The sequence below is a fragment of the Cyprinodon tularosa genome, unplaced genomic scaffold, assembly GCF_016077235.1.
Source record: "Cyprinodon tularosa strain WSP-4 unplaced genomic scaffold, ASM1607723v1 ctg159, whole genome shotgun sequence".
Taxonomy (NCBI): Eukaryota; Metazoa; Chordata; class Actinopteri; order Cyprinodontiformes; family Cyprinodontidae; genus Cyprinodon; species Cyprinodon tularosa.
The window spans coordinates 1,316,522-1,329,978 of NW_024038427.1; the positions used below are offsets into that span (position 1 = coordinate 1,316,522).

Sequence of the window (13,457 nt, forward strand, 5' to 3'; positions counted from 1 at the left end):
AATGGTCACAAACAATGCAAAAGCTGTACAAAACACACAAACACAGTAAGAGAAGCAGTGGTAGAAAGGCAGAGAGGTGAGGAGCACAGGATGGATGGTGCGTCATCGCAGGAATGGACGGGTCTAATGGGGATTGTGTTTAATGGTGTTAAACATGGATAAATAAAGAAATATCCCAAACAGTAGAAAGAGTGAAGCCATCACCATTATCCTCAATTGCTGTCATTTTCCTGATTTTTTTTTTTTTTTTTTACCCCAAAATGTTTTTCCTCTTTAATTGTTTAACCATCACCCAAAATAAAATCAAAGCAGAGGAAATGTTTGAAAGGTTGACAGAAATTAAGCCATATTGTCCCTTTAGCTCTTCTCTTTTCTGTTTGGAGGACTCATGGGAAACAAGAACTCTGATCGATGGCAGAACATTCACACAAACACAGTCCTGTACTGCTGTGTCCAATGGGACACAAACTCACCTTCCGCCATCTCCCCACTCGCTCTGCCTCCCTTAGAGCTCCCACTTCCTCCTCCTCCTAATCCCTCTGTACCTTTTCCCTTCTCCCTCTCTCCTCTGCTGCTGTCATCATCCCAGCTCTCCTCCAGTTCTCCTCCTCCGCCACCGCCTCCCCCTGCTCTTTCATCATCCTCCTCGCCCAAGTTTTTATAATTTGGTCTTTTTTGTGTTTTCTTGCGGCCTCGATGGCGAGACATTTCCAGGGACCGCTCCAGAGACTCTGGGGGTTTGATGAAGCGACGAAGAGCTCCTGCACTGGCATGCTGTTGAAAAGGTTAGCATAGGGACAAATAAAAAAAAAGGTGAGCAAACAGGAAGCTTACAAAAAAACTGGAAGTAAGCATATTTACACAAACATAAAAAAAAGACAGATTTTAAAATAATATAAAGAGATAAGTCCAGTAAATCCAAAACAGTTTTCAGATGATTTAATTTGTTAAACAAAAATAGCTAACAAAACAAACTAGCACTAAAACAATATCTCTTTTTGCTAAGAAAAATAAATAAAATTAAAATAAAAAATTTAATAAATTGAAGCATTTATTGGCCCCGTCAGACCTGTGGAATCTAGATATTACATAGAGAAAACATGCATGACAACACAAAACAGGTAAGGTTCTGTTACAGTCGTCACAAGACAAGATTGTTTTGAGGAGAGTTGTGCATCCTGTGTCACTGGGTGTAAAACATGGTGGTGCTGCTTTTCCTCTTCAGGACCTGGACAGCTTCCATTAGTTAATGGTGCCCAGATTTCTTATCCTGATCCTAAAATCCTGAACTTGAACATCAGGCCATTGGCCTCTGAACCTAAGCTACAGTACACTGGGATCTGCTAAACAAAAATGATCCAAACTCTAACATTAAGTCCACTTTGGAGTGGCTCAAAACCAAGATAAGGTTTTGGAGTGGCGTAATCCAAGCCCAGATTCGCATCACTATTAGGTTCTTAAATACATTTATGGAAAACACTCTATAATGGGAGGGTAACCTAACAATGTGGGTTTAGGTGCTTTAATCTTGTGTAGGACCAGCAGGTCAAATTGTGTTGTTTTTGCAAACGCTAGAAGGCAGCTTATGTTGCCACAGGTAGAACAATGATCTTGTCCCCTCTTACAAACTGCTTTTTGCATTTATTTTGCATGATGTTTCCCACCAGGAAATATTCTGTTTACTTAAACTGTTTCTCCAAAGCTGAATGAGAACTTAAAATTCACCAAATTCACTTTGGAGCTCGACTTTTTAAACCCTTGATCTGATAATCAGCCCTTACTTTCCTAGAAACAGAAGTAAAGATCTGAAAATCATATTACATGAAAATTATTCCCTAGAAAAGAACGAATCCAGATAGTTATCCTGCACTTCCCCAGGAATAGAATCAAAGTTTTTGCAGGGCACAGAATGTAGATTATAATCATCATTATTCTCTGAATAAAACCCACTGAGGCCTTTTTTACTTAGAAGAATTCAACTCCTGTGCTTCCACATCATTAATCTATATATGGGTAAACATTCATGCAGAAAAGCAGATACACATGAATAGCTAAGTAACGGGAATCAGTATTACAACTAAGATATCTCTACACACGGTGAGATATGCACACAGTTACCATAAATGCTTCTCGCACTATCAACGCACATCAAGGTCACTTAAAAAAAAATGTATAAATCTATAAACCACTTCCGATATGCACTCAGGCACAATATGAGAAAATGACCCATAGACACAGCTGCCCAGAAACACTGATGCATTATATTATTGGCATGTCAGTCTTTGTTGCAAAAGAAGAAATGTGGCTACAAGAATACCATTCAGTTGTAAGGCTTGAAGTTTCAAACCGCATGTTGCGAACCTGACAGGATACAGCTTGTAAATGATAAGAAGCTGAACACTGATGTTAACTGTGACTTACAGTAAAAACTGAAAACTCTACTACAGCTGAAAAACACTGCTGATAGTGAGCTATTTGATGAGAGGAGTCAGAGGCAAGCCCAAAGGAAAGTCAGTTTCATATCAAACCAAATATTGCTTGCATAGACTTCCAAGCAGTCAGTCAGATGTCAGCGATTTTCTGTTTAATTTTCCAGCATTCTCTTACAGTCTTAAGCATTCTGAACTCCTGGACAAAAGCAGAATTCTGGTTCTTTTGAGGTTTATGAAAATATCTGACCGTTATGCACAGAGGCGAGCTCACACTGCACCACAACACCCCAGAAACAGTGAGCATCACTACCTGTGGGAGCAAAGTCAACAAGACTGCAATGCCTTCAGACTAACCTGAGAAGAAAAGCAAACATCAACAACTACTGAAAATGCACAATCGGCAGAAAATTAAGCTGTGCACAATTTTCTAGATGTTAAAGCACTTTTAATTGTTCAATTCAGCATTTCCAGAACGTACAAATGTAAATGTGTGCTATTTATGCAAATGTTGAAGATTCAAATTTTCACCCACAATGAGTGAAAAATGACTGCAATGGTAAGGGGGGGGTTAATCGTAATGTTTGTAAGGACATGTTTTTTTGATATCATAACAAGGCTAAAACTCTAACTAAAATGACATAAAATGACTATGGAGCTGAGAAACAGACCCTTTTCTAAACAGATTCCTCAACCAATTAAAGATAAACCTTTCCAAAAATAACCACTAAATATTTTGGTGCTAAAACGTCCGGCTAAAAAAAATAAATAAAAAAAAAAATAAAAAAAAAAAACTTCCCCACTTTCCATGTCATCAGTAGGAAATTCAAGAAGGATTTGAGAAAAAGTGAAAACCCTTTAAAGGAGCACAGTGCAAGCTTTACAGTATTTCCCCCATCTAGCAACAAGTTGAAAAAATACCAGTTTTTTGCACGAGCATGGGAGAGAACAAAAAGGCTGCGCTAGAATCCAGCAGCTGTGTCCTCTGAAAGCCAGATTCGTACTCTGATTATATCATAGTGCTGCGCTGTGGCCTGTTCGGATTGAAAGATTCTTTTGTGTGCGGCCACATATGCAGCCTTCTTTCACCCATTTTTAAGGAGAGGTCCGATGTATCCACCATAGCCTAGGATTGCCAATTAATCATTGTGAGTCCTAGAAAGACGGCTGCTACTTGCTCAAAGGAAAAGGGTCAATTGCGTTGAACTGTGGTCAATATTGTAAGTGCAATTTACTATAATACAGTTTGTGAATAATTCCGTCTAAAATTAATGAAAATATAAATGGTCATTTAGTCAGATGAGTCACGGATGTTTGGTTTGGTTTATATGTCCCTGTGCAAATGGGATTGCATGACATTTAAGTAGGGCTGGGCGATATAAAAAAAAAAGCTTATCGATAAAAAAAAAAGCATATTTTATGTGCAGCTCTGCCTGGACTTTTTATAATATTGCTATATGATTTAATTTTAATAAAAAACACAAACACAGACTTCGAATTAAATCTTTATTTAACCAACTTTTTTAACCATAACAGAATTGTTTTAAAGAAAAATAACTTAAGAGACCTGAGTTATGTTATTAAATACTGACAAAGAATAAACTAAAGTGACCAGAAAAGTGACCAAAATAAATATAACAAATAAATAAATGCCCCCCCACCGCCGCCGCCGCCCCCGTTTCCTGCTTTAACCTGAGTTATTACTTTGAAGTTTCTGGCCCCTCAGCATTTTTATCTCAATTGGTAGAACTACGTGGGAAACTGCCCAGAACTGAAAATATATATATATTTTCCGAAGATTCCTCGGAGGAGAGCCGCGTCGGGGCCTACACAGCTCGTACTCCTGCGGGTGTGAGCGGCTGAGATGATAAAAAAAAAAAAGTTGGTTGTGTTATCAGACTTTGTTTTCACTGGTTCCCGACACATTTTCCAGGAGACTGCGGTTTGTTTTTGGTCCGACTTGCCATGACCGAAATACTGCCAGACTGCCGAACTACAAAAACCCTTCTTTGAAACAATTTCCTCTGCCTCTCCTTGCTGCGACATCTTCATGTGCTCTGTGTTGTGGTTTGAGAGGGTGGCGCTTGGTGACGGCATGCCTGGGTCCGCGATTGTGATTGGTTGGGAGGAAGCAGTGACTAGCATAAACCTACATGCTAGGCTACAATGAGAAGGAAGGAAAACTGCGTTTCTTTTTTATCGAACTTTTATCGACCCTCTTTTTTTCTATTGCGCCACACGTCTCTCGATCGATATATATCGTTATTGAATTATCGCCCAGCCCTACATTTAAGGAAAACTTCTCATATCTGTGTAGTGTGGGGACTACAAATCTGATATAAATGATGTCGGTACTGTTGCTTTAGCTCCTCGAAAATGAAATCGGCTCTCAGAACAGTAGTGAAAAGATCAACATCCATTCTTTGCCTGCTCTGTGAGTCAAATGTCATGGTTTCTAGGTTACAGAGCGTGTGCTGAGTGAGGGACGGTGAAAGTTGAAAAAGACTGGACCTGTTTGAATCTACAGCCAAACTCTCTCAGCCTCCTTATTTTCACAGCCCTCAAAGGACCCAGTCCAGGTAGAACAGGTACTTAGGAGGACACAGCCACCGAAATCCAACCATGTCAAAGTCTGATTCTGTAACCAACCAGACTCAAGTTTCTGGTTCTGGTCATAAGTTTTATTCTTTCTCTTGACTCACAGAGCACTTTATGGTGTACTTTATGGAATGGAAATGGAAAATTAAAAATGTAAACAGTGCTAATGAACCTCACAGCTAATCTAAGATTTTAAAGAGTTTAATGTTTCGATTCAGTGATTATTTAATACAATAGTAAAACTCACAGCAAAAAATAAAACCATTTAGAGCAGGAGTTCTGTTAAAAAGTAAATTGAAATCTGATCAAATCTTATAGATTTAGCTTGTTCTAGGTTCTTTTATAAAACACTACCACTAGTTCACATGATTTCATTTACTTCTAGTACAAACAAACAAGAAAGGTTTAAAAAATAAAAGTTTATCCCCCACCATCACTTCTCAGTTACACAGCATCCTTTCTCATCAATAAAAACGCAAAGATGTGCATTTTTTTTAACTACAATTGTCCAATCCTTTGAAGCTTCTTATCAATCTAAGCTTGTATTCTTCAAAATTCCTGAAACAGCAAAACTAGCATAATAGCTTTCCACAATGACTATATAACAAGCTGTTGACGAGCATGTAAAGATATCCTGATAGGATAGTTTTTATCACAACTTAAAACATTCGAACAGTATTCAAAAAATGTAGCACTATCCATACATTAAAAGAGAAATAAATAAAACTTCATCTCCTAAAAACCAACTGAACAGGATTGTACTTAAGCTGCAGCTAAACACACAAACTGAGCCTGCTCTCAGACATAAACCACAAACTCGTATCTGTGTGTGAGTTGCACCTGCTAGCTGACAATGTTCTGGTAAACCGCTCACAGTCTCAGCCACTGCTGAGAAATTAATGGAGGTCAGGGAGCATGCCCTGTGCAGAGAGACACGCACGAAAACACCTAAACCAAAACAGACGCACGCTTAAAAGACAGCATGCTGTGCAGGTAAAACATCGGCAGTTACAAATTAGTTTAAACTACAACAGCAGCTCCTGCTTTACAGGAGCTGAAAAAAAAAAAAAAAACATGCTGCTAAATGTATGCAAATACTGACATTATGTATCTAACTGGTGCACTTGCAAGAGACAAAACAGATCTACAAAAGCAATAGAGAGAGGGGAAGAAAAAAAAAAACACTGCTTCCAGGAAAGAGATCTGGGTTAGGTGAGCCAGCCCTGTCGTGTTCCACCATGTGAACTAATTTCCTGCCACATCACAGACAAACAGGAAGTGCCATTTTACCACCTGCAAAGAAATGCAGCCCCATTCCAGCTCTGCCTCCTTTTCATCTACCAGAAATCAAACATATATCTGATGAGGCGGAAATAATTAAACATCCACATCTCGTGCTGATTAAAATGAAATTTTTTTTTTGTATTTTGTGTTTTTCCCATACTGATTTATAAGCTTTATTTTTGGCACGCTTACAACCATATGCTTTTCCTTGCTACTACAGGGGTTTAAGCAATAAGGATAGGAAGGAAAATGGATACCTTTGGCCCTACAACATGGAACGTACACTACTTTGTGTGAAAGGCTTTATGAACCAACACTTAAATCCTCAACATCTTTGACTGATGAAGCAGGTACTCGTTTTAGGAAGGCTCTCTCCTGTTGTGGTCTACCATAACTGAAGGCATTATGCCTCAAGTCACATTCACCGAAAAGGTAGGCAGCTTCTTACAACAGCCGCAGCCTGAGCACACAGAAATACACACAGAGCACAGAGAATAACCACACGGGTTCTCAGAAACGCTCACTACTGCTGCACGCCCACCTGCCAGTATAAACAGATGGTCAAAATTAGGAAGGGAGGGAGGGGCAAAAGGGGAAGGGAAACTAACATCAAGAGGAGAAAAAAAAATAAAAAGAGGCGAGGGGAATAAGATGGGGAAGAAAGGGGGATGTTGAAGAGAGAGGTTAAGAAGAGGAGAGTGAAAATTCATGATGCGACTGACACAACGCTTTCACACATATTCCAAGCAGGACAGATAGACCCACAAAATTAAAATTATGAGACATAATTATCATTTAGTTGTGCTGATGTTGAAGAGCACCACATGGTGAAAATCAATGACCCTGCGATCTCTAAACCACCTACCTGCACTTCTGGAAGACTGTGTGGTTGTTTGTGTAGGTGTGTTTTCTTGTTTGAGCCCAGTGCGCTTGCTTCATTTGTGAGCATATGTCACTTTGTACACTACTTAGCATGCTGGTGAGTCAGATTCTGGTTTTGGCTATTTTAAACTTTGGGAGCATAGCTTGCACTTATGTTATGTTTACATGACATGGCATCTAGTACACGTTTGGGAGTTTTTTGAGAGCATGTGTTGGTGTAAGGATATAATACCGTGTTTTTGTGTGTGCTGTGTACGTCTGTCTGGCCAATGAACACAGAGAGGTCCCCATTGAGAATAACATCGGCAAGGGCGTTGACCAGAGGCTGATAGTGGATGATAAGAAACACCTGGGGAAAAAAAAAAAAAAAAACAGAAAAAAACTTTTGTCAAGCTTAAAAGTACAATCGGCACATTTCCACTGCAGATCAGTCGAGTCACATTTTCTAGTCAGTACCAATCCGTTTCAAGGTTAAATCAGATTTTATTTTTTTCAACAACAATCATTTTTCCAAACAACAATTTAATAAATTATAAACCAAAGATGATGTCCATCACAAGCAGTTCACAAAGAATGGGTGTTCTCTGTTTCTTTGGACAATTATTAAGAACAGATTAACAATTATACTTTAAATGCTATTTGTTGATAAAACAGTCAAAATGTAAGCTATATTAAGAAGCAACACGCAAAATCTTAAATCTGATAATGTTAATCAATAAATGAATAGATTATGAGGGGTTTTTCTTTTCTAAATAGAGAAAATACCTAAATTATCTATTACACAAAAGTAAAGGTGCGTTCACACTGAACAAGCTCTTGGTGTCTAAGCATCTGATTTACATGCAAAGTCTGTGGGGGACAGCTGCAAGCAGTGTTGAGAGGTCCTGCGGCTTGTCTGAGCATTGAAAGCGAGACATCCCAGCTTCAGAGCATCATGGGGCCCCAGCGTTCAACACTGGAGATCAGAAATCTGAATTTTTGCTGCTTGATGCAGAGCTTCACCCATCAGAAAAGCTTATCCAGGAGTTCTTTGGGAAACAGACACTGTATGCAAGCCGTGATGACTTCTGCAGGTCTGTCAGCGTATGAAAAATATATAAACATAAAGTGGTTGAAAAAAAAATGGAGAATGGATTATGTACAAGGACAAGAGTGAGCTTTGATCATTGTCATTTCAATAAAACATTTTTTAATTAACTGTGGTGAAACAGTTTATAAATACCTAAATTATCTAAAAATGTTAAAACCTGCATGCGAAAAATATTAAATAGTGTATTCTGATATTTGCAGTTTTTACTAAAAATTAAAAACCACTTTATGTTCACTTCCAGCCGCCCCGAAAGGTAGCAGGAAATCCCCGGCAGCCTGGCCGGCCTCAGAGACCTTTCAGTCCAGTCGTAATCATACACTGGTCGCAAAGATGGCCAGAGATATTCTCAAAGTTAATAAATGTCTTTTCGGCCGTCACAAACTTGAGTTTAACAGCTGAGCTGATGAACACTGGAGGTTTTTTTTACACACAACATTAAAGATGTAGTTAAGTTTTAAGTTTCATTAAATGTTTCTCGCCAATTAATAAAATCCACCTTTTCATAGTTGAGGATACAGATTTCTGTTAACTTCACTGCTTACCTTAGACTAAATGAGAAACATACCCTTATGAGACTCCAGACCAAAATCTAGAGGTGGCATCCAGCTTGAGTCGAAACAAATTTTAATTTACCTTCTTAAACTTTAACTTGTCTGGTGTTTAGCATATGCTACTTACTTGAGAAAGCAGGTAGAGCGACACCTGGGGATTAATCTTCCGCTCCTCAGACTGAGAAAATAAAAAGAATATCATTAGAATACATAAGATCAAATAGAAGGGTATTTGAAAATTGTTGTTTTGGGAATATTTGAAAGCCTAAAAGAAACTCTTAACTAAAGTCTTGTCATTATTGTAAGAGGAAATAAAGCTGGTTACATCAGTGATTAAATGATATGAATGTCTATTTATAGTTTTATGTCAATATAGTCAGATATTCCCTTGTGAGCATTATCACACAAACTGGAACCTATTTTAATTTAAACAACTTTAAATATTGATGGTTTACTTAAAGGGCAAATGTCCATTTCATTTTCAATTATCAATCATGAAAAAAAGATTCTAAAAAAGGTTTCTATAACAACTTAAAAAAAAACATTTCAACCTAGAATGAAAGCACTTATATCCATATTCTAAGAGTACATACAATACAATGATTGAAAGGGCATGAACAAAAAAAACAAAAAGCAAGCTGATGTGAATGGATGGGGAGTGTTTGTGACGTTGAACATACCGTCTCAGGACTAACCAAAGAGTAGACATAGAGGGGCAGGAAGAGACGATTCAGGAGGTGGTCGGTTAGCACGTCATTTAGGAATTCACAGTTGATGATGAGGATATCATTCAGGTAGTGAAGATGATCGAGGTGCTCTGCTACCAGGTCACTTAACTTTCCTCTGTTCTTATGCCTGCAACATAACAGCAAGAAAAAAGAAGAGACAGTCTTAATCAGTTTATACAAATGCAAAAGAAATTTTTTTTTTTTTTATCCAAATAGGGCATGATGTTGCATACATGAGGCCAATGGAGATACAGAAGCTCTCAAACCTGAGCCAACCATGCCCCCTAGAGGCTGCAAATAGAGGCACACACTTACTCTTCATCTGTCTGCACACACTTGTCCAGCTCGATGACATGACTGCCGATAAACCAGACCAAGTTACTGAAATATGGGACCGCTGTCTTATCTCGAATGTAGTGCAGCATGTGCTGGTTGTCCACTGGAGAGTGTGGGAGCAAAAGAGAGAAGATTTCACTGAAGATGCCCATAGATACCAGCTCATTCATACACATTGCAAACGTGTAAAATCTGAAACATGAATATAAAATTATAAATAATCCTAATTAGACAACAGACTTAAAATTCCTCATAGACCTAGGAACTAAACGCTACATAAAATGCCAACAGGATCTGCTCTCTGGCTAGGTGGAGAATTTAGTATTATTCCTTAGCTACAAGCTTTGATTTTTTTCCATAACTACAACAGACAATGAAATACATCTAGTTTTGAAAAGTGTAATTTAAAAAAATTCATAAAATGGTAAATAAGTATTTCACATGCTTCCATTTATTATATGCCACTTTAATGCTGTTGGATGACCCCTTTCCTTTTACAAGCCTACAATAAGCCATAACTAAGCCAAACAGGATTTTATCAACAATTATTTGGTGTCATATTTGTATTTTTCACCATAACGTTTATCATCCCAGGTGTAAAACCTATTGCACCTCTACAGAGTTTACAGAGTGAGAGAAACCGTCTTTCCCAATGATATAAAAGAGCTACGAAAAATTATGTAGTATTGTTTTGTTTGTTTTTTTGGCTAAATGTGGGGTTCTATTGGAAAAAAAAACAGCAACTTTATAAGATCCCACCACCGTTAAAATATGTGAAACTCTAGAAAAAAGAAATGTTGGTTTTAAAGAAAATAAGCTGAGGAACAATTAAAAGTGGAATGCAAGGTTTTCTGCATGTATGTAAATGAGTGATATGTGATTAATGAGCCTAGAAACACCTACCCATACATCAGAAACAAATACACCATTAAAAACAAGCAGGACTTGGTAACAGCAATTAGGAGCTGATTTAACCTGAACAAAGGCCTAACATTTAAACATAAAAATAGCTCTCCTGTACAGATTTCCACAGGGAACAAACTGAATCTTTAAATCAGGACTGCTGTGATTCTAGCAGAGAGCTAGGATCAACTGTGCTAAATCAGCTCAGCTAAATGCTGATACCAGGCTCTAAAAAGACTGAATGAATGGAACCAACTTACATGAAACTTCAGTTAGGCAGATGGGACGCGTAGAAGGAGGAGGAGAGACAAGGAGAGGAAGAGGAGGAGTGATTGGAGAGGGGGAAAACAGACACAGGGTTAATGTGAGTAAAAGGGGCGGCAGTGGACGGGTGGAGGCAGGGAAGGATCCCACACTCATCTTGACCAACTGCAAACAACATCACACTTGGAAAACAAGTTTTAATATCAATAGCTGCGTTATAGATAATATTTGACCAATAAAAACCCATTCTTCATATTCTACCAAATTAGGGCAACAAACTAAAGTATTTTAATAAAAGTGGATGTGATAGACCAACACAAAGTCAGGCTTAGTTGTAAAGAGAAAGATGATTATGATTAAACTTCTATAAAAAACTTCAATTATTATTATGTCTTCTCCGGGTTGGGGAGGATGTACTGCCCCTAGTGGAGGAGTATCTTGGTGTCTTGTTCACGAATGAGGGGAAGATGGAACGGGAGATCGATAGGCGGATTGGTGCGGCGTCTGCTGTGAAGCATTCACTGTACAGGTCTGTTGTGGTGAAGAGAGAGCTGAGCCAAAAAGCAAAGCTCTCGATTTACCGGTCAATCTACGTTCCTACTCTCATCTGTGTTAATGACCGAAATAACTAGAGATCCCGGATACAAGCGGCTGATATGAGTTCTCTCCGTGTGTCTGGGCTCTCCCTTAGAGATAGGGTGAGGAGCTCAGTCATCCGGGGAGGACTCAGAGTAGAGCCGCTGTTCCTCCACATTGAGAGGAGCCAGTTGAGGTGGCTCTGGCATCTGGTTAGGATGCCTCCTGGACGTCTCCCTGGTGAGGTGTTCCAGGCACGTCCCACCGAGAGGAGGCCCAGGAGAAGACCCAGGACACGCTGGAGGGACTATGTTTCTCAGCTGGCCTGGGAGCGCCTTGAGATTCCCCCTGAGGAGCTGGCCCAAGTGGCTGGGGAGATGGACGTCTGGGCCTCCCTACTGAAGCTGCTACCCCCCCGACCCGACCCCGGATAAGCGGAAGAAGATGGATGGATGGACTTCAATTATTCAATTTATACCACTCCATTGTATGTCTGGCTTCACTTTCACAATTATCCTGCTGCAGGGCAATGGACCTACCAAGTCTAATAATTCCTTTTTAGCCTACTACCTTTTCATCTGTCCTGCATTGCAGCAAAGGGCTGAAGAATAGTGATCTTCTACATCTGTTCCTCGTGTCCCTTAAACCTGGCACCTTATCTTTAAAAATGAATGTCTTAATCTTGCTGTTCCATAAAAGCAGATGATATATATGATGATATATTTCCTCTAAACAGATTCTCCCACTTGAGCTTTGGATGTTTGCATCTCCTCCAGAGTCGCCAAGGGAGTTTTAACTGCTTCTCTGAATAATGCTCTTTGATGCCTTCAGAGAAATGCTAGAAATATAAATCAAAATGTACATCAATGGATTCCATCTAATGAGGTGGTTTCTGAGGATCATTAGTGGTACTAAATTTTATTTAGGGCTGTTATATGACAGTTGTATAACAGTAAAGTAAGCAATACTTTTCAGCTTCCTATCTGGTCAAATAAACAGAAACATCAATCATTCAATATTCCTATAATAACTATGTGTTGGTCTATTATGTTAAGTCCACATGAATTGCACTTCTTGTTGCTGTAATAAGATCAAATGTTAAAAAAGGACTGAATGTGAGTCAAAGGGTGACTAACCTGTTTTCCAGGTGGTCATTTGTTGCAGTGCACAGACTAGGAATCAGTAAGAAGGATATATCAGAATTTATCAACACAACCAGGTAGTTTTATTCATTCTTATTCTATTCATTTTTAGAATTTAATAGCCTTTGACTTATTTTGAATTTGATGCTGCTGCGCATTAGGCTGTATCGAATCCTGGCATGGTGCTTTAACAAGTAAGAAAAAAGAAACTACAACAGAGTTGTTGCCTTAAAATTATTCTTCTGTTTGAGACTCCTTGCTTCTTTACAGCTCATAATAAGAAAAGCAATAAATCTGACAGATTACAAAATTATAGTAAATAGGATTTCAGATGATCTGAAAAGTAACACATTTTCACAGACTAATTGTAACAAGTTTCTGAATCGAAAGGTCATGATGATGCATGGAAAATTGTAGGCTACGGCGGCTTACATCCAACAAAGTCACACATGGGAATTACTGAAAAACAGACAGAGTTGCACTTGGAAAAAACTGTGAACCTCAAGCCTGGTTTACGCTTTATGATTCCACAAGGTCAAGGCTGCCAAACTAAACCCCCCACTGTTTAGCATCAGCACAGCCTAATTTTTGGGCCACAACTTGAAAAATTAGTATTTACAGACAGCTTTGCTCTAAAAAGCATGGGGAATGAGAGACGGCTCCTATTGTCGAGG

The 13,457-nt window shown here is 38.8% G+C and overlaps 1 protein-coding gene across 7 annotated transcripts in view; it reads right to left on the reverse strand.

Annotated features, from left to right (window-relative positions):
• clec16a (C-type lectin domain containing 16A) overlaps window positions 1–13,457 on the reverse strand; it is a 54,889-nt gene that overhangs the window by 33,619 nt on the left and 7,813 nt on the right. Inside the window, exons 6-12 of one of the 7 annotated variants that reach the window (XM_038280345.1) lie at window positions 12,778–12,813; window positions 11,062–11,067; window positions 9,878–10,001; window positions 9,515–9,689; window positions 8,962–9,012; window positions 7,426–7,542; window positions 546–774 (exon numbers count right to left, since the gene is read on the reverse strand). In XM_038280345.1, the coding sequence (XP_038136273.1) occupies window positions 546–774; window positions 7,426–7,542; window positions 8,962–9,012; window positions 9,515–9,689; window positions 9,878–10,001; window positions 11,062–11,067; window positions 12,778–12,813 (738 nt within the window). Of the gene's footprint in view, window positions 1–473; window positions 775–7,425; window positions 7,543–8,961; window positions 9,013–9,514; window positions 9,690–9,877; window positions 10,002–11,061; window positions 11,068–12,777; window positions 12,814–13,457 lie in introns of all 7 variants that reach the window. The other 6 variants (XM_038280341.1, XM_038280346.1, XM_038280342.1 and 3 more) reach the window with 6 other exon arrangements.